The sequence below is a fragment of the Sphaeramia orbicularis genome, chromosome 20, assembly GCF_902148855.1.
Source record: "Sphaeramia orbicularis chromosome 20, fSphaOr1.1, whole genome shotgun sequence".
Taxonomy (NCBI): domain Eukaryota; kingdom Metazoa; phylum Chordata; class Actinopteri; order Kurtiformes; family Apogonidae; genus Sphaeramia; species Sphaeramia orbicularis.
Genome location: NC_043976.1, coordinates 13,997,448 through 14,018,892, shown reverse-complemented (window position 1 = coordinate 14,018,892; position 21,445 = coordinate 13,997,448). Strand labels below are relative to the sequence as shown.

The window sequence follows — 21,445 nt, the reverse complement described above, 5'->3', positions numbered from 1 at the left end:
GACACGGCGGTCGCTCGCGCTCGCTCGGTCGCTCGCTCGCGCCCGTTGCCATGGTAGTAAATGGAAACCACACGGTGAACCTTAAACCAACGACATGGACTGCGGATCAAACTAAGCTCAGTTGACTCGTTTCCACATGAAAACCTCCCAGTTCAACTGATGTGCTGCATCTTCGGTTGACTTTCCTTTGCTAGTTTTTTCTGCTGTACTAGTGTTGTCAAATACAGGTGGTATGAAAGCTGGAAACGGGGAGGTCGAAGTGTTTGTCCGGATCAGACCAACCGCAAACTTTGCCCGAGATCTTATTGAATGTCTTCCGGACGGACAAGTAAGTCCTCTTTACCAATATCATGACATTAAAATGACGCTAAATTTCCACAGTTAAGGAAGTGGCAGTGTATTTATAAGTGTTGAATTTACACGTGAGCTCTGGTCTCTTGTATGAGGCCGCTGGCTAATGATAAACTAGTTCCCTTCATGTATATATCTTAAGACACTAGGTTGAAACCAGCTAGCTAAAGTATGAAAAGTGAAATTATGCAAGGTAATAACAGTTTAAATATTTCTTACAAGCAGATTGATTAGTTAAATCAATTAACGTTTTTGTAGATATTCAGAAATTTCACCTATGTTTGATTTAGAGGCAAGGCAGGTTTATTTCTATAGCACATTTCATGTACAAGACAATTCAAAGTGCTTTACATAAAACATTAAAAGCATTACAGCAGAAGCAATAAAAAGTATAGGCAACAAACAAAAAACTAAAATCAGATAAATTGATAAAACAGAAACTTTAAGCTTAAAAGAATGAAAACTATTCAATGCAGCTGAGAACAGAGGTCTGAAAAGTGTGCCTGTCTGTTGTGCAGTCATAGATCATATTCCAAATTAGCCTGTTCTGTCTTATTTAAACCTCATAGAGCTAAGATGCTGGTGATCAAAAGCATCTACTGATCAAAAATGTTTAGTAAATTCTGAACCACTAATTGGATTAAAACATGTAAGTAGCCTAATTCAGGTAAAACGCTGTTTCTCCGTTTTTCATTGTAACTGGATATGACCCATTTGGATGAGCAGAGGTTCCTTAGTGAACGTTGAAACACTGTCATCTTCTGCAATATTAATTCACCATTAAAACCCATTTAGTTTTACAAATGACAGTGCATGTAGACACTAGTTTTTATGTTCAGTGAATGATATATTTGGCTGGAAATGCCACTTTTACTCTGAGCCTTTATGGACATCTACATGATCAGTAAATTAAATATAGGAAAATGCTTGATTTTCTTTGAAAAATGCAAAATTCAGAGAAGGAGATAAATCAAATGGTAAAGGTTAGATGGTGAGAAAAAAAATCATTTAGGGGTTACAGGCATAATATAGGAGATTTCTCTTAAAAAAAAAAAAAAAAAAGAGGGATGGAGCCATTCAGTAATAATGCTTCATCATCATCTATTAGTCACTATAAGTGAATAGTTTTGTGTTAATCTGCTGATCCGCTGCCTGCTTGTATTTTACAATTTTCCTCGTTTTGCTGTGTTTAGGATGCATCTGGCTGCCAATAAATAAGCAGTGTGTGTACTCCATATAGTAGTTTTTTTTTTTTTCACTGTTTTTTACTTATTTTAACTGCATCTCTTGTGACAATTATATAAATAGTATTAAATTACAATACTGTCTACCGTAATCATGATATTACTTTTTCACCAAGACATGTAGCTCTAACTGAAAGATGGCAATTGATGTAGCATATAACTGCCAAATTATATTACATTTGAATTACACCTTCTGCCCTAACCCTATGAAGCACAGTGGGAGAGACAGATTGGTTTCCTACATTAGACCATCATTTCTGTGTATGTGGCTCTGTTCTGTTGGATATGTCAACCAGACACTGAACATCTACCAGAGGAAAGTTGGCAGGAAGCCCCACCATTCCAGGCAAAGTCAGCTGAACTCTCAATCATTCAAGGTTAAAGGAATTCTGCAAGATGTGTCTCAGGAGTGGGTGTATGCCCGTGTGTGCCAGCGGGTGGTACTGGAAGCTCTGGATGGCTATAATGGTAGGTAGTTCCAACTACGTCAAGACAACATTTTTTAATCAAGTATGTAATGTTTTTTTTTTTTTTGTTATGTCTAATGTAACACCATCACAGTCAGGAAAATGGCATTACTCTGCTGATAAATGTTTCTAGTTCTTACCCTTGGCCAGTGTGGCCACAGGGTATTGTCATCAGTTGGTCATCTGTCCGTCTGTCCGTCTGTCCAAAAACTTTGGCATGCACTGATAAGTCAAGCCAGTGGGTGGCAGTAGTGTGCCTGATAAGTCAGGCTGAGAGTTTTCAAGTGCACACATGTTTTTTTGTCATAATTTTGTAAAAAGGAAAAAAAAATGGGTGAATAATATTCTGATGTCCTGTTAACTGTGTCCCAGGTACTGTGATGTGTTTTGGGCAAACAGGTGCAGGAAAGACGTACACCATGACAGGATCCACTGAATCATACAAGCAGCGAGGCATCATTCCACGAGCCCTTCAAAATGTAACACGCAATGAAGCATTGCATAGTTTGAGTTTTACCTATGAAACAGCCTAACGACTAAGAAATTAATTTGTCCTTTAACATGGTATCCAGGTGTTTCATGAGATGGAGAGGAGAACTGAGTATTCGATCTCTGTACACCTGTCATACCTGGAGATCTATAACGAGACCCTGGTGGATCTGTTGTCGTCACTGCAGCGCTCACCACACCTGTCTCCTCAGAGTATGATGATAATGGAAGAGCCAGGGGGAGGTGTGTTTGTCCGCGGCCTGTCCCTTCAACCGGTCCATAGTGAGGAGGAAGCTCTCAATGTGTTTTTTGAGGTGTGTGGTTATCAAGAAAAGCAAAGTTCATATTACTGTGAAATATGAATCAAGTGTTTTGCAGACCAGCAGTCCAATGCTTTTCTTTTCTTTTTGGAAAAGTCTATTTCTTTGTTTCCTCAGGGTGAGATGAATCGCATCATTGGCTCTAATGCCCTGAACAGAAACTCCTCCAGGTCTCACTGCATCTTTACTGTGCATATTGAGGTGTGAACACATTTACAGAATACGTAATATTCACTTATTTCTTTACTCTATCTTTTGTTTTCTTTGTTTTGTTTTTTGTTGAGCTATTACTTAAAATTTGAGAAATAATTTGTTGTTTTGTTTGTTTTTAATCAGTCTCATTTACGGACTCTGTCTGATGTCAAGTATGTCACCTCCAAACTAAATCTGGTGGATTTAGCTGGGTCTGAAAGGCCAGGAAAGACTCAGGTGAGTTTGACAATAGTATATAACTTCCTTTTACTTACATTTGTGGTTGAACACTTATATGCTTCCTTTTTTTTTTTTTTTTTACTTTATTTTTATCATTTGAATTCTGTACAATACAAACATAAGGGACATTTGGGATACATTGACCATAAAAAACATTGTGACTAACAATTGATTTTAGCAATGTGACATTGAAATGAAAATGGTTCATTTCTCCCATTTATCATAGATAGATAGATAGATAGAGAGATGTACTTTACTTATCCCAAACTGGGAAATTACAGTGTAGCAGCAGCATGGCACACATTCAGTAACAATACAGTATAATACCACAGCAAACATGAGTTAAGAGAAATATAACATAAGAGCAAACACTATACACTTTACACTATAAATTAGAAGTATAAAAAGGTCTGGGTAGAATCTGGATAATAACTGTAATGTGCTGAAAAATAACGTGCAAGAATAGAGCTGTAAAGTGCAAAACAAGTTGAAATATTCCAACCAGGAATGTGCAAGATGACATTTACAGTGGGGCAAAAGAGTATTTAGTCAGCCACTGATTTTGCAGGTTCTCCTATGTAGAAAGATGAGAGAGGTCTGTAATTTTCATCAGAGGTACACTTCAACTATGAGAGACAAAATGAGGAAAAAAAAAATCCAGAAAATCACATTGTAGGATTTTTAAAGAATTTATTTGTAAATTATGGTGGAAAATAAATATTTTGCCAATAACAAAAGTTCAACTCAATACTTTTTAACATAACCTTTGTTGGCAATGACAGAGGTCAAACATTTCCTGTAAGTCTTCACCAGGTTTGCACACACTGTAGCTGGTATTTTGGCCCATTCCTCCATGCAGATCTTCTCTAGAGCAGTGATGTTTTGGGGCTGTCGTTGGGCAACACGGACTTTCAACTCCCTCCACAAATTTTCTATGGGGTTGAGGTCTGGAGACTGGCTAGGCCACTCCAGGACCTTGAAATGCTTTTTACGGAGCCACTCCTTCGTTGCCCGAGCGGTGTGTTTGGGATCATTGTCATGCTGGAAGACCCAGCCACATTCCATCTTCAATGCTCTCACTGATGGAAGGAGGTTTTGGCTTAAAATCTCACGATACATGGCCCCGTTCATTCTTCCCTTAACATGGATCAGTCGTCCTGTCCCCTTTGCAGAAAAACAGCCCCAAAGAATGAGGTTTCCACCCCCATGCTTCACAGTAGGTATGGTGTTCTTGGGATGCAACTCAGCATTCTTCTTCCTCCAAACACAACGAGTTGAGTTTTTACCAAAAAGTTCTATTTTGGTTTCATCTGACCTCATGATATTCTCTCAATCCTCTTCTGGATCTTCCATATGCTCTCTGCCAAACTTCAGACGGGCCTGGACACGTACATGCTTAAGCAGGGGGACACGCCTGATGCTGCAGGATTTGAGTCCCTCTCGGCGTAGTGTGTTACCGATGGTAGCCTTTGTTACTTTGGTCCCAGCTCTCTGCAGGTCATTCATCAGGTCCCTCCATGTAGTTCTGGGATTTTTGTTCACTGTTCTCATGATCATTTTGACCCCACGGGATGAGATCTTGCATGGGGCCCCAGATCGAGGGAGATTATCAATGGTCTTGTATGTCTTCCATTTTCTTACCATTGCTCCCACAGTTGATTTATTCATACCAAACTGCTTGCCTATTGTAGTTTCACTCTTCCCAGCCTGGTGCAGGTCTACAATTTTCTTCCTGGTGTCCTCCAACAGCTTTTTGGTCTTGGCCATGGTTGAGTTTGGAGTCTGACTGTTTGAGGCTGTGGACAGGTGTCTTTTATACAGATAATGAGTTCAAACAGGTGCCATTAATACAAGTAACGAGTGGAGGACAGAAGAGCTTCTTAAAGAAGTTACAGGTCTGTGAGAGCCAGAAATCTTGCTTGTTTGTGGGTGACCAAATACTTATTTTCCACCATAATTTACAAATAAATTCTTTAAAAATCCAACAATGTGATTTCCTGGATTTTTTTTCTCATTTTGTCGCTGATAGTTGAAGTGTACCTCTGATGAAAATTGCAGACCTCTCTCATCTTTCTAAGTAGGAGAACTTGCGAAATCAGTGGCTGACTAAATACTTTTTTGCCCCACTGTAAGTGCAAATGAATTTATGCCCAGAGACCTCAGACAGAGGTGAATTTATTGTACAGTGTTTTGGAATGTGGCAGGAAAGATTTCCTGAGCCTGTCTGTTAGCCAGTAGAACTGCAGCAGTCTTTTGGAGAAGGTGCTCATGACACTGCTCTTCTTGAGTCCTCAATCTATGGGTCAGAATCTCCATGTCAAATATTCCATTCACAATTCAACACTGAAATCCAAAAGTATTCAAGTCGTAGTAGCCGTCTTATTAGAGCATCTTGTGCTCGTACCAGTCAGACTCAGTTCAGTGTTCTATATAGAGGACCCAAAATATGGAATAATCTTCCAACTCTTCTTACGGCACTTCCTCAAATTCAGTTTAAAAAAGTGTGAAAACTCTGCTCCTGAGTGATTGTAATTTTCCACATGGGGTACATTTCTAAGCTTGGTATATCATGAAATTTTATTTGTTGAAAATATACTTTTGTGCAGCTTGCAAATATTTTTCTATATTTTTAATTGCAGTTGTAAATAATTTTTGAAATCTGGAGGTTGCCACTTGTTAAGCCCCTAGAGCAGGGGTGTCAAACTCTGGTCCTCGAGGGCCGTTATCCTGCATGTTTTAGGTGTATCCCTCTTCCAACACACCTGATTCAAATGATAAGCCTATGATCAGGCTCTGCAGAAGCCTGATAATGACCTTCAGGTGTGCTGGAAGAGGGAAACGTCTAAAACATGCAGGATAGCAGCCCTCGAGGACCAGGATTTGACACCCCTGATGTAATGGCTTCCAGGTGTGAAGGAAGAAGGAAATATCTAAAACATGCAGGATACCAGCCTTTGAGGACGGGAGTTTGACACCTGTGCCCTAGATGGTTTTTGGTAATCATCATTACAATTTTTAACCAACATGTATTTATGTGTATGTTTTTTACTACCTAAAGAAGAAAAAAGGTATCCCGCACACTGTACAATCAACATGCAAAAAACTTTAATATAAGATAACGTTTCGGTCCTCTGGACCTTTTTCAAGCAGAGATTTTCAAAGGACCGAAACATTGTCGTCTTATATTAAAGTTTTTGGTAAGTTGATTGGACAGTGTGCAGGACACCTTTTTTCTTTTTCACTTGTACCTCATGCTCCTACGCACCTGTCCTCTGAAGACTTTTTAGGTGTGCACCAGCCTCCATACCACGTTTTTACTATATGAAAATTAATTAAATAAATAAAACAAATACATTTGTAGGCAGTCATTAGTTGTAGGTGGTTCTGATATGCACCATTTTTTGGTAATAGCCTTTTTACGGGCTGCTAATAGTATTTTAAACAAATATTTAGCATTATTAATTACATTATTACCTGTAATATATCTGAAATACATCACCAAACATGTTTTAGGGATTGCACGAACATTTATATGCTGTGCTATGGGGCTTTGGAGGCTTGTTTTGTTATGTGACTAAAAAGTGTGAATTTTTGCACATTTCTTTGGAGCCAATTTATCACAGTATTTTAGGAAATAGTTTAAAGAAATGTGAAAGACATCTGGTCATAAAAAGCTTCTTCTTATTCTATTTTTGCACGGGCTTGAGACATTTGATGCAAACATTTACTTCTGAGTGTGGCAGAAGATCTACTTGTCAAATGTAAAGTCTGCTTATTAGTAACCTGGTAGTTGTTAAATCCAAACTTCTCACACAGCATACCATCCTTATTCGATTCAAATTCCCTAAGGTAGGCCTAGACAGCTGAACCTTGACACAAGCGGGTGTTCCAACAGGACAATGACCCCAAACACAAATCAAAGCTAGTTGTGCAATGGATACAAGAGGAAAATGGAAGAGACAAAACTCAAAAGGAATCCCTGTCCAATATTCCATGGCAAATAAAAATGAAATAAGATCCTCTCAACCTATGAGCCCCCAAGGAAATGTTTATTCACCACAGTGATGTTTGGGCATCCGACATGTCTGATGAAGGGCCAATGCCCTGAAACATCAGTCTGGTGAATAAACATTTCCTCGAGAGCTCACAGACAGTGTGGATCTTATTTCATTTTTTCTCACTGTTCTTTTGGATCCTTCACACCTTTTAGTAACTGGATGTGCATGTCATTACCTCTTTCTAATATTCCATGGTACTCGTGGCTGTATGAGTGTAAACTTTCTTCCACAGTTGTTACTGCTTACATGTTAGAGCTCTGAATTCAGCTGCTATTCAGGTCAAATGGTTCAAATTTTCAGATTCTCCGTAGTTATACTATTGCAAGATCTTGACTTTTTTACTGTTGAAGATTTTTGTGTCATTTCACTCTTTTCTAACCATATTTCTCTTTTCCCTGTGCTCATGAAGTCAGAGGGTCAATTGTTAAAGGAAGCCATGTACATCAACAAGTCCTTGTCATTTCTGGAACAGACCGTTCTGGCTATAGCAGACTGTCACAGAGACCACATTCCTTTCAGACAGAGTAAACTCACATACACCCTGAAAGACTCACTGGGTGAGACTGCCATCCCTTGTTATGTCTCAGACAGTGCTAAGTGTCAAAATCATCTTCAGCTGTTTCATGTGCTGTCTTTTATCCATCTGCAGGAGGAAACTGCAATACCGTGCTTGTGGCCAACATCTATGGTGACGCTGCACACATTGATGAAACGGTAAGCAGTGTCATGTTATAAACAAGTCTGTCATACTTCAGACAGTGTCATTTGAATTTCTGGGTGATGGCTTGATATTCTTTGCAGCTGTCTACTCTGCGTTTTGCCAGTAGAATGAAGTGTGTCCAGACTGAGCCCACTGTGAATGAACATGTGGATCAGGCAGTGAGTTCACATCATAATCATACCTGACAATAGAAGAGAATAGGATAGGACTTTATTGTCACTGTTACAGGAACAATGAAAATCAGTTTAGCAGCTCTGTTTCTGTTTAGCAGCAAACACTTTAAGTGCAAAAAGACTATAAAAAATATCACTGTATAAAAATATCATACAAATTATACCGAAAAATATTGACAATATACAAAACTACAACGAAATACTAAAATGTACAAAAAGCTAACTTTATATTACAGATGGAAGAAATATGTACAACATATAATGGATATGCACAGGTAGAGAAATTACATAGGCAAGTAATGGACTCATATTCACATTTGGCTGATCTGTCAGGTTCAGATTAAGAAGCTTCAGAGAGAGATCCAGGTGCTGAGAGAGGAACTGTCCAGCCTCAATAAACTGGTGAGTAGAGCTCCAAGGAGTGGGAGAGTAACATAATAGTAATGGATTTACAGATTCATTCAACATAGATTATTTAGACAATGTCTTAATTTAATGTGTCTTAGTTTGAATAATGTTCTAATAAAACATGAAATACCACAATAAACCTGTTATAAAGTGTACTTCCAACTACACACACTGTGATTGAGGCAGTTTGTTTTTACATAATTAGAATTACCTTTATAAGCTGGTTCACTTTGGCCTTTCACATCCATTGAATCTCATTCAAGTGTGTTTCTTTTTTTTTGGTTCTTACACTTACACAAAAAAATGAATTGTTGTAGTTCTTGAAATATGAATTGAATGGATGAAAGTCACTTTTCAATTAGATTAATGAAACACCCTTTGTTTTCCCCGTGTCTGCGTGGGTTGACATGCACCTTAATAGGTTAATCGGTCAACCCTGTGGGTGTGAATATTAGAGTGAATGGTTGTTCATCTGTGGTTGTCAGCCCTCTGTGATGAACTGATGTGTACCAGGACCTCACCTAATGTAAGATGATATCGACTCCAGCATCCCAGGAGCACCCCAGAAGATCAAGAAGCTACAGAAAATGAATGAATAGATAATGAAACCCTGAAAATAAACTTAAGGTTAAGCAGACATACATTCTGTGCTCAGATCACAAATATCCATTCATGAAATCAGCACAATCTTAAAAAACAAAAGACAACACAAACGTTTAGAAATTGTCAATTGTCAAATACTGTAAATGATTATGGAGCATTTTTATTCTGTATTTTATAAGGTTAATTGTGCTGTGAAATGTTTATGACAATGAACAACCCAAATGTAGATTGGCTCATGTTTGGTCTAGCATGAAGTTGCTTGATTATTGTATGTTGTTCATTGTTAACTCTTCACCAGGCGGACCGACCACACATCACATATGCACCATTGTCTGAAGCCCAGATGGCTGACATCCACAGCCAGGTTCACAGGTACCTGGATGGAAGTCTAAAGGAAATAGACGTAAGAGCATCCTATTTTTGCTGACATACGCAGCTGTACCACAGTTCTGTCTAACTCCTCTCTGCGTGTTTTCTGATTACAGATTAGAAGTGTCAGACAAGTTCAAGCTGTATTTGCACAGTTCAAGCTTCTACAGTAAGTATTATCTTTCTATTTTAAATATCAGATTTCAAAGTATATTTTCTAACGAACCAGTCTGTAACTTTACCATGATTTGTAACATGATCGATGATAATGGTTTGTCTTATTTTACAACAAGTGAGCAGGAGAAGGAGAAGCAGTGCCAGAGCTACAATTTACTGAAGGAACAAATTGCCAACATGACTGCAGTCAAGGTGAGTAACGTCTAATTCAGGGTCAGAACTACATTGTGGAAATCTACAATGTTTTTTTTTTTCCAGTCTTAGTAACAAACAACAGGTTAAAGCTATACCGTATAATGTGGCGTTTTTACACTTTTCTTTTGTCATCTTAAAATGCTCCTAATAAGCGTGTGTCAAACTAAAATGTAAAAGAAATCCACCAGGTATTGAAACTCAAAAATGTTTAATGCTCATATGTTTCTGATAAAAGTCTGACCAATCATTTTATTTGGTCCGAATGAAATAATTGGCTGAACCTGGCTGAGCCTCCTGTCAATCATCCATTACGGCCATCCAGCATCCGATCCATTATCGCTGTCCCTGCATCTGATATGTGTACCTCTGAATCTGACGCTTCACTCGTGCTGCTTCTCCTGTCACTGACCACAGTCTACTGTCTAGGATGTGTATGGATAAAACTCAAATGCACATGTGGACGGAGAAAAACAGATTTATTAACAGAAACAACAACCAAGGGGAACAAACAGGAGTCTGATGAATGAAGGATGGAGATAAAAGTCCGGAAGCCAGGTGTACTGGACTAAACAGACATGTATGCACAAAGCTCAGCTTTTATGACTGTGGGACTCATACAGGTACATGTACATGGTGTCACACAGTGTAGGATTATGTAGGATGATAAATGCATGGACTATGAAACCTCAAATGTCCACGGAAAAATTCACGGAGGCCACATGTTCACAGTGCGCGTGCCCGTCGCCTGGGCATCTCATCTCTGTGGTGCAGTGGAGACACTGACCCAGTGCTGTACAGACCAGACCCTTAAATTCAGGGTCTACTGATGGAACAGGGGCCATGGGCCCACGGCAGGTGCATGATGTATCTGATTACTGAGGGAGGGGTCCGCGGACACACCGAAGCAGACCGGACCTTCGCCTCTGCTTCCTCCATGCGCATCAGGTTAGAGGAGGAGAGAGGAGGGGAGCCTCAGAGCTCAGGCAGAGGGAAGTGGGCGGGGCTTTGGAGGGAGGCAGGCTGTTCATGTTCCAACTTTTACTAAGTGCTGTGAGAAATGCCACATCGGTAGGTATAGCTTTAAGTGATCAAGCTTTAAGTTGATGCTGCTCAATAAACACTACAGGAAGGTGACACCAGAGGAAGCCATGAGGATTCAGAGGCTGCACAAACACAGGAAAACTCCCATCGCCCAAGTTCCAAAAAAGCCAAAAATAAGAAGCTGAAAGACAGATGCAGGTGAGTGATGGCATTAAATGAAGGTTTAATCAAAATGGATTCTGATGCTTAATACTCATATACTTTTATATTTGTGAATAATCCTACCCCATACATAGGACTGAACTGATTGATTCAACTGTATAGATGTAATAACACACTGTCTTGACAATACAGCCAAAGCAAGAGACAGGTGTCAAGGAGGCATTTAGAGAGTGCGTCCAAATCAAGGCTGAATACTGCCCAGACACCAGAGACTGAAGAAGAAGCAGACGCTGGGAGCCAGGACTCGCATGATTCACAAACACCTGTTGATGAACCCACTCAGCCCAAGTATGTGACTGATATGAATATAGTCTTCTTTATGAGATATTCTGCTAAGGACTGAAAACGGATGACCCTTTAGCATCCTTGTCACTAATTTCTTTGCATCTGTTCAGGTGTCCTCCCCCTAAAGCAGAAGCATTTGAAGACTTTAAGTTGAAGGAAGGCAGTGAGATCAATCATATCCTGAAGGAGAACAAGGCTATTCTGCTAGAGCGCCAAAGCCTTATGCGACAGCTCACAGAAGAGGTCAACACTGTCAAGAGACACATCGATGGCACTATGACAACTATACAACAGCACAAAGATCTGAGCAGAGGCCGAGGTACTTCATTCTTGATCAGTCTTCATTTTCACACATACAGAAGGTGACAGATTACTTTATTACTTAAAGTCCATATGAATCTGAACTGATTCAGTAAAGGTATTTTCTGTGTAAACATGATTAATTCTAAAGGGTAAACAAGATAATAGGAAGTGATGCTGGTTTGGTCTTATTAGTTGAAGATATAAGGTTCCAATTACATTTTACAGGACTTTATAATGTTACTTTACAGTGCATCTGGAAAGTATTCACAGTGCAGTGCTTTTTTAAATATTTTCTTGTGTTAGTCTTATTTCAAAATAGATTCAATTAATTTTTCCCCTCAAATTTCTACACACAATACCTCATAATGACGAAGTGAAAAAAGTTTATTTATTAAAAATAAAAAACAAAATATAACATGCACATAAGTATTTACAGCCTTTGCCATGACACTCAAAATTGAGCACAGGTGCATCCTGTTTCCGCTCATCGTGTTTCAGATGTTTCCATGACTACACTGGAGTTGACCTGTGGTAAATTCAGTTGATTGAACATGATTTGGAAACACGCACACAGTGCATGTCAGAGCACAAACCAAGTCATGAAGTCCGGGGGACTGTCTGTAGTCCAATGAGACAGGATAGTATGGAGGCATACATCAGAGGAAGAGTTCAGAAAAAATTCTGCAGTATTGAAGGTCCCAATAAACACAGTGGCCTCCATCATTAGCTTGATGCCAGGCCAATCTGAGATAAGGCAGTAGAAGGGGCTTAGTCAGGCAGGTGACCCAGAACCCCAGGGTGGCTTTGACAGAGCTCCAGTGTTGCTGTGTGGAGAGAGGAGAACCTTCCAGAAGGACATCCATTTCTGCAGCACTGAACCAATCAGACCTGTGTGGTAGAGTGGCCCAATGGAAGCCCCTCCTCCGTAAACGGCACATGACAGCCTGTCTGCACTTTGACAAACGGCACCTGAAGGACTCTCAGACCACGAGAAACAAAGTTCTTAGGTCAGATGAAACGAAGATTGAACACTTAAAGCCTGAATGCCAAGTGTCACATCTGGAGGAAACCACCCAGTGCTCATCCTCTGCCCAACACCATCCCTACAGTGAAGCATGGTAGAGGCAGCGTCATCCTGTGGGGATGTTTTTAACAGCAGGAACTGGGAGACGGATCAGGGTCGAGGGAGAGATGAATGCAGCAGCGTACAGAGACATCCTTGATGATTACCTGCTCTGGACCTCGGACTGGGCTAAAGATTCATCTTTCAACAGAACGACCCTAAACACAGCCAAGATAAAGCAGTGGAGGACAAGTCTGTGAATGTCCCTGAGAGGCCCAGCCAGAGTCCAGACCTGAACCCCATTGAATGTCTCTGCAGAGATCTGAGCATGGCTGCACTGATGATCCCCATCCAACCTGATGGAGCTGGAGAGGTTCTGCAGAAGAATGGGAGAAACTGCCCAGCAATAGGTGTGCCAAGCTTATAGCATCATACTAAGAGTTGAGGCTGTAATTGTTGCCAAAGGGGCGTTGAACAAAATATTGAACAAACACTGTGAATACTTACGTTATGTTTTTTTGGTTTTTTAGTTTTAATTTACAAGTGTTTAAAACAAACTTTTTTCACTTTATGTTGTGGTATTGTGTGTAGATTTTTGAGGTAAAATTTAATTTAATCTATTTTGGAATAAGGCAGTAATACAAGAAAATGTGTAGTGCTATAAATATTTTCTGGATGCACTGTGCTGCATATTGTGTTTGTATGAAGGGGAGACGGTGCCACAGGATCCAGATGCCACTTTAATGATGCAGCTCAGGGTGCTGAAGGCCCAGTACCGGCAGAAATACGAGGCGCTGCGTGATATCAAAGCAGAGGTCAACTACTGTCAGCACCTGGTGGATCAGTGCAGGTTACGGCTGCTCTCTGGTCAGTTCTCCAAAATCTTTCACATCTGATGCCTCCCTGATAGTGTCAAATTTCCACATGAAATTACAGCTGCAGGCATTAAAAGCAGTCATGTTTGAACAGAAAAACCATCTCCTTGTTTGTTGTAGAATTTGAGAACTGGTATAAGAAGTTGTTCTCGTTACCTGAGGAGGAGGAATTAACAATGGATAAGAACGTTTCACAGGTGAGTCGGCCTCACACTCTGTCTACATAGTATCCATTACAACTAAATAAAAAAACAATGGATCTCAGAAACACTCAGGCTAAAATTGGCCTTATTGCACTACAATAGAAGCTAACAAACTAAATGGTGGTCATAGTAATATGCTTTCCTTTTTTTTTCTTGAGCAGGTTCTTCATAGTCCCAGTGCAGAGTCATTCCACAGTGCCCGCTATAGGGTGCTCAAACGGGTAGGTGTTTATTTAATGTACAACAAATGTACTTGGATATGAAAGAAATAAGTGTAAATTGTACAAGGAGCCACCCCAATGGGTTAAAGCTTTAAGCCTTGCCCAGCAAATCCACATTACTGCAGACGCTGCTCCTGTCTTCCTGTCGACCTTTGGTTACATCCTTCCCTCACTCATGAACAAGACAAATGTTTAAACTTGACGAGTGTATAATATGTCTGTATGAATGGTGTTTTCACAGAGGAGTGCCCGAGCATCGTCCATGACCCCAGTACAGATGAACTCCTCTTCTGGGTCTAGGCCGAGACTTCCTTCAATTACTGCTGTCATACCAGTCACCTAAGTGAGTTGAAAACTAGAACACTGTAGGAGCTACAGCCAGGTCTGGAAGTATTTGGACAGTGACAAATGGAAATCTGCTCTTCCTGTTACTGACTGTTACACCCTGTCAACTCTCCTTAATTACATTCATGATGACATCTCGATTATAGACTTGGATGATGTCTACCTTAAAGCTTCAGGAGACTTTCATCACCAATTTTTCATCAAATCTGTAAAATCCATCTGTGATTACTCGCCTGAATCTCTTCCCTCATGGTGAACAATTTCAAAGTGTACGCCACCAAAAACAATCCCTTTGTTTACAAACAGAACTGGTAGGTCAGTCGTGCATCTTCGGAATTTTGTTGCGACTTGCATTGTGGGAAGCGGAGCTCCAGCCGTTTCCATGTTTATTGCCGCTGTGGCCATAATGCAGCTGCGCGAACCTCCGCTTCCCACTACACACGTTGCGACAAAGTTCTGAAGATGCCCAACTGACCTAGTGGTTCTGTTTGTAAACAAATGAATTGTTTTTGGTGGAGTACACTTTGAAATTGTTCACTGTAAAGGAAAACATTCAGGTGAGTAATCAGACAAATGGATTCGTGATACTTAGGCTATGACTCGGGTTTTACAGATTTGATAAACGGTGACAAAAGCCTCCTGCAGCTTTAAGTGTTTTCCGTTATTCACCAATTCAACAATTCTGTGACCATCCACTCTAGCTGTCTTAACAGGCCTTTTGGTGTGTCTGAACTCATCGGTGGATTCTTTGAGAATGTACCAAGTAGTTTAGGAGTGGCTAAATAAAGCTTTCACCATCTCTCTGAAAAACTGAAGTTTTATCATCTAAATGATGGCTTTCTTCACTGGCTTTGACACCTCTTTGGACCTTATTGTGATTTCCAGTGAGGTACCAAATGCACACTGAACATTTGGAATCAACTCCAGATCTGATTCATATGTCAAAGAAAAACCAGAGAACAGGACACATCTAGACATGAAGCGGTTAGTCTGTCAGTTGTCCATTTATTCTTGAGGGTAGAGGGACTGTTTATAATTGTTATGATTCCTTAAAAACCCCACTTAAATTAAAGCTGATTGTTTCATTTCATATCCGTTGTGGTCATGTGCAGAGACAAAAAATTTTAAAAAAAATTGTCACTGTCTAAATATATATGGACCTGACTGTATGTGACTGCCTGTATTTTACCTTTCACGTGGTGGTTTACTACTGTGTATTGTAATCAAACAGTTTGTACAAAAGACACAACACAGTGAATCGGCTTCTTAAATGAAAAGTAAAATTTATTATTCCTGAACCACAAAATAGACTTCTTTGGTTGTACAAATTCACTAGTTACAGTCTTGTATGAGCTCTAACCCTTGACCCTAGGACTTCTGACCCATTCCCTCCAACCTATTTGCAAATAGCCCCCAGAGAGTACTCAAGACAAAAGAATTACACAAAAACTTAAACACTGCATTAATAATGTAGTGAAACCCATCTGAAAAAAAAAAAAAAAAAAAAAATTACCTACTGGAAGTTAAAAAAGCCATTGCAAATGTTATCAAACAAACTGAATTTCAGTCAGTGAGAGCAACATGGAAAGCTATAATTAGAGGACCCTACATTAAATTAACACAAATGCTACTTAGCTTTGATTCTGCAAAAATAAGCTGTCAGGTACATAAACTGACAGTGTCAAACAGTGACGTTAATGTCTGAATGAGATCGATGTCTTGAGAGGGATTTTTCAAATTGGTTCTGCCTCTCTCGGCTCTCCCATTGACAAACCAATAAAACACAGAGCGTCCCAGCACCAAGTCAGCAGTCCAGACACTTCTTAGTCTAGGTCAAGACTGGCTCAGTTTCACACCCAAAGTTTGCTTTCCTTTCGGTATTTGTACATTATTCACACAATAATAAATGATTTCAGTGGCATCAGATTTAAATTAACCATAGACAGAAAAATATAATACCTGCTACCTTCACGTCACTCTGGAATCTCTCCAGAGAATGCAAGGATACAAATTAAAGATTCACATTGTTAAAAAGAAAAAAAAAAAGAAACAACCTAAACAGGACAGGGGTAAGTACCATTAATTAATGAAACTCATGATCTGAAATATGTGTAAGCATTTTCATATTCTCTACAAGGGGAATGTAACACAGTCAAATCTGGACAAAATGCTCATTTCTAATCAGTATATTATATGATGTGCAACAGCTTAGCTTTGTTAAAAACATCTAATTTGTAGATATGCTTAGCTCAAAAATCTCTGGATGACTATATATAGTGATATTTTATTTATTTTATTTTTTACATTATTCTATCATTAAAATTGTAATGATAACTTACAAAGTATTAGTTTGTCCCTCTTGTATCTAAGAGAACTGGATGGATTAAAATGTAATAGAATAGAAGGCCTTCAATTTGAGTTTTAACTACTAAAAACAATAAGTTACTTAAGATAAACAGCTGATCAATGGCAGTGCAAACATGATATGTACTGTCGTTTTTCTAAGCTATCCATAGTTGTGACTGTGAAGGTAGCAGGGTGTTCCCAACAATATATACACTCCTTTTCATCTCCAAAACAAACAAAATGACATTTTACAATCTATTCAATGAAAGTCTAAAAATAGAATTCAGAGTTAGTATAGCTATGACCCATTTCTTTTCTCTTCCAGTATGTTTTTTTTTTAAACAGCAAAATTATTGGGAGGTGCAAAACTGTAGATAAAAAAAAAAACTAAAGCCATCCTTCTTTTCCTGTTAAAATAACTCCGCTTCTAATAGGCAAACCAAGTATAAAACAAATAAAGAATGGTCTGTAAGTAACAATCGTAGCTAACCACACTAGCTCCTTCCTGCCTTTGAGGGACTGTTGTACAATATCTATTTGCCAACTCATCCACAGACTGTAAAGGCAAGACTGGCACGCAGGATATAAGGATGTGAGTGAATGTGTGGTGACTGAGTGTCATAGTCTCTGCAGTGGTTATATACGGTCGAGTACACTTTGCTCTACTGACGTTATGTGTAGTGTTTCGTGACGTTGCACCTCCTGTGGATGGACCAGTGTTCCACAGTGTGTGTGTTTGGGTTTCTTGTCTTGGTGGTGTGATGTGTTACGTGGGCACGGCGGTTTCCAGGCTGCGGCGACCCTGCCTCAGTTTGCGTTTGTTGCTGTACAGGGCCATCTCCTCCAGGGCTGAGGTGGTGGGCAGCTGGGTGGGAACCTCCACCTCGAGGCTAGCAGCAGGCCCTGAATGACAAAAAAAAAAGTTATAGTCCTTTACAGTTTCTGCATTTTTATCTGCTTGTATCTGAAATTCAGGCCCTAAATCATCCTCTTGAAACGACCGATTGAAGAAAGTGGAAAAAAAATGTGCAGGAAAATGACAAGACGGTGAATGCATCCCATAACCCTGTGAATGTTGCAGACAAGCAGAAACAAAACTGTAGCGAGGTTAAAAAGGCCATCAGGATGAGCTCTAGAGTCAAACTCAACAGGAGAGTTGATGCCGTTAGAGGAATCTGCTTCATCTCGAAAGGAAACTACAGTTTACAAGTCTTCCTACATCTTTGTAGTGCAGGCTGTTGAAAACGCCAACATGAGTAATTAAATCATAGATTGTGCTGAGAAAAAGGTCTAATGTTCCACAAATAAGCACAAAATCAACAGTAAAAAATATTCTGTTTTGTTCACATAGAAATCTTTCATAGTCTTTCTCTAGTTAGGACGTGAACTAGATCATAACATGCATTCACAATGGTCTTAAAGTCTGAAATTTAACCTGTTGAAACGTTTTGACTGTCTAACCAGTTGACTGCAATCCTGGCAGCTACTTCTCAGAGTAAAACATTACAGACCATGGCAAACGGCTGGACAGAAAAACAATAATTTACCCAAACCACTTTTTCAGCTACCATTATCCTGCCGTCTCTAATCCCCCTTTCATCAACACTTCAAAGTAAATTCATGCTGTCTGGATTAGTTAGTGCAATGATTAGTTTGGACACAGCAGATTTCCTCTTGGCTAAATCAGTAGCTGCTTTATATCCAATGGACACCAGCAGTCGAAGCAGACACCCCCCTGCAGCTACACTACAGCTGGCCACACATAAGCAGGTTAGAGTGTAAATTCTCAAACCAACACACACTCCTCCTTAAAACTACACACTGACCCACAAACACATGCACACAGACTCCTACCAACAGCAGCTGCTTATCCCAGGTAGTCACCTGAATCAGAAGGACAGAAGCATTTGAGCTAATATCCATCATCAGCACATGTTCCTCATGTATCCTGTTCATACCCTCTGTTCTCATACAACTACATTCAGAAACAGTCAAGGACTCACCTGGGTTGCTGGAGCCGTCATCGATGAACTGCATATCATCAGCTGTATCAGGGGACTGGAAGGCAAAAAGGGAGAGTGAGTGTATGTAGCTGGAGTGTGTTAGTAACCTGTTTCCCCAGGGAAGCCTTCACCATCAGAGCATTGGAGTTGGCAGCAGGAGAGATCGAGGTGCTGTGCAGCCACTCACGGCCCGTTTAGCAGCTAGTGCTAAAGCTCCCAATCGGACAGAGCCACAAAAGCCAGAGGACCGCTACTCGACTACTTCCCCAGGAGAGATTGGCATGTTAAAGGAAAGGGGGGGTTGAGTTAGACCATCAGTTCCGGGGATTGTTGTATATTTGGTGTGAGCACATCCACAGAGACAGTGACAGTCGATAAACGCACAACAGAAAAAAACAAGCAGCACGGCGCGAACCATTCTGTTTTAGTGTTTCTACTGCTTCCATGCAAACACTGGTAAAGTTATTTGTATACATTTGGAAACAGGTCTGTTGTGAGTGTCGGGACACCATTTACTCCAGTGTGTAAATGTCAACACAGAAAGTTTCACAAGTTTTCCAGGACTGTTTCAATACAGTACTCACATCTGTAAGCAGCAAGACAGTGTCAGAGATGGGGAACAAAAATTAATCCAAGTTTCATGCAAATCTGTACGTTACATTTCAGCAGCTGCTAAAATGGACTGTTCTGGTTTATACCAGGACCTTCTGCCAAAATCAGCTGATATCTTTTCAGAGATAGAAGATGGAAGATAGAAATTTATATCAAAATAGCAGCTACTTTAGAGAATATTCTCATGATTTTAATCAATGCTTAAGTCTCACTAACTTAGGACAACATTCTGCAAAGAGCTATTTTTCAGACTTTAGAATTGTACCACATAGTCACCGACAACTAATTAAATCCCAGAATATCTCAGTAATGTGAGTATTGTATTAAGGAGAAAAAAAGAAATCTGAATCCAACCTCTAGACCTTTTCATCAGTTCAGTAATCTTAAATGCAGTGAAAACATACAGTGTTGGTTCAGTTAAAACCCAGGTATGGGAGGCTGTGAGACACAAGGTGATGTCACTGTAGGGCTGGGTGATAGTGAAAGTACATCCTTCTGCAGCTCTCTCCTCTCAGTTTAAATCAAAAGAATAAATATAAGCATAGACAAGCTAACGTATCTTATTGTTACCAAGACGTACAATCTCAGTGGAGGGTAATTACAGCTGTCTCTCATATTTAACCCCATCATCTCAAACCCCTGTCTGAAAACAGTGTCACAATGTAGACATCCGACAACTGAAAACACAAGCAAGAGTAGATGCACAAGTCTCATGTCCTCTCAGAACATATGGATAACAATATGCTGAAGGCGATAGTGGAATTTTTTTGCCTAATGATGCTAAAAACTGTCAAGCACTGCAGGATTAACAGTTTCTAGAGGTTTTGCGACAATATTAGCTGTACGGTCTCATTCTGTAGTGATAACCTAAACCGTGAGAATGGGGGAAAAAACTATTCTGTGGTCTCCATTCTGTACTGAGCTAATAAATCTTGTTTCGACACATGAAGTAGTTGACTGAACACTGTGCAGCTACGTGGCCATTATCGCCCAGCCCTATGTGAGGGTGGAGTAATTTAGAAACCACACAAGACCCCACAGTCAGAGGAGAGCAGACTCACAGTTTGACATACAACAGATACTTGACCCAAAAATACAAGACCACTGCCAGACAAGCGCTGTTCACTCCAGCACCACTCAAGGATTCCCCTGCTTCCCTTCCCATCTCTTCCTCCAGAACAAGAATCAACCACTCTGGACAGAGCTAACTATGACCTACTGAGCGCTCTCCTGGAAACTGGAGCTCCTAAAGCCAAAACACAATGAGGAAAATACTCATCTACCCAACATGCAACCCAAGCAGGGAGGGAGGCAGCTGATGGAAGTGAATGGAAGAGTGGACAAAATGCATGAGTTTGTGGCCATTTCCACCCCGGAAACCAAGTCTGGTTAGTGGGATCAAAATCTGACTGTGCTGATGAGTGTTATTGTCTGTTGTAACTGATTAGTTAGCTGAGAGTTAGATGGGTGTGAGTCTTTACTCTCAAAGCTGTGTTGTTTTATTTTTTTTTTTTAAATCATTCATACAGCTGGGAGGATGGAGTCAGAACATGAGAAAGGGAGATTTTTTTTTCTGTTTTGTGTCAGTCGCTCATCAAGTAAGAGTTAGTTCACCACATCACTGTAGTGCAGGGCAGAAAGTCCTGATCGATTACAGAGCCAAAACCTAGAACTCAGTCGCACTGATGCCTCTTGATCAGCGGAGAAACTGGAGGGGAGAGGCAGCAAGGAAAGCCAAGGGAAGGGAGGGAGGAGGCCGAGGCCCTGGGAGCTCAGCATGCAGCCAATACCTGAATGTCGTATACGGGTTTGGAAGAAGGAATGGCAGCAAACTGTCGGTAGTCAAACTTCTTTGACGACAGGGACTAGAAGGATAGCAAACAGGAATGAGCGGAGATTGAGGGAGAGGGGAAAGGAAA

General features: G+C 40.1%; 2 protein-coding genes across 10 annotated transcripts in view; one reads left to right on the top strand and one right to left on the bottom strand.

Moving 5' to 3' along the window:
- The first annotated feature begins 216 nt into the window (after positions 1-216).
- kif9 (kinesin family member 9) lies at positions 217-14,639 on the top strand. Its single transcript, XM_030123852.1, has 20 exons — positions 217-328; positions 1,892-2,063; positions 2,435-2,541; positions 2,635-2,865; positions 2,989-3,072; positions 3,208-3,300; positions 7,771-7,918; positions 8,011-8,075; positions 8,163-8,240; positions 8,589-8,657; positions 9,565-9,669; positions 9,752-9,804; positions 9,929-10,004; positions 11,134-11,246; positions 11,403-11,558; positions 11,666-11,874; positions 13,630-13,788; positions 13,917-13,993; positions 14,161-14,220; positions 14,462-14,639. Exons 1-20 carry the CDS (start codon positions 233-235, stop codon positions 14,561-14,563), a joined length of 2,253 nt encoding a protein of 750 aa, XP_029979712.1. The 5' UTR covers positions 217-232; the 3' UTR covers positions 14,564-14,639.
- Positions 14,640-15,823: 1,184 nt separating this feature from the next.
- scrib (scribble planar cell polarity protein) overlaps positions 15,824-21,445 on the bottom strand; it is a 68,353-nt gene continuing 62,731 nt past the window's right edge. For 7 of the 9 annotated variants that reach the window (XM_030123842.1, XM_030123849.1, XM_030123844.1 and 4 more), the window contains 3 exons: positions 21,317-21,391; positions 18,915-18,969; positions 15,824-17,814 (listed from right to left, as the gene is read on the bottom strand). In XM_030123842.1, coding sequence (XP_029979702.1) covers positions 17,678-17,814; positions 18,915-18,969; positions 21,317-21,391 — 267 coding nt within the window. In that variant the 3' untranslated portion in view covers positions 15,824-17,677. The remainder of the gene's footprint in view (positions 17,815-18,914; positions 18,970-21,316; positions 21,392-21,445) is intronic. The other 2 variants (XM_030123848.1, XM_030123851.1) reach the window with 1 other exon arrangement.

Coding starts and splice junctions, on each gene's coding strand:
- kif9 (XM_030123852.1), top strand. CDS start 233: ATGAAAGCTGGAAACGGGGAGGTCGAAGTGTTTGTCCGGATCAGACCA. Junction 3,301..7,770: donor AAAGGCCAGGAAAGACTCAG/GTGAGTTTGACA, acceptor GTGCTCATGAAG/TCAGAGGGTCAATTGTTAAA. Junction 8,658..9,564: donor TGTCCAGCCTCAATAAACTG/GTGAGTAGAGCT, acceptor ACTCTTCACCAG/GCGGACCGACCACACATCAC.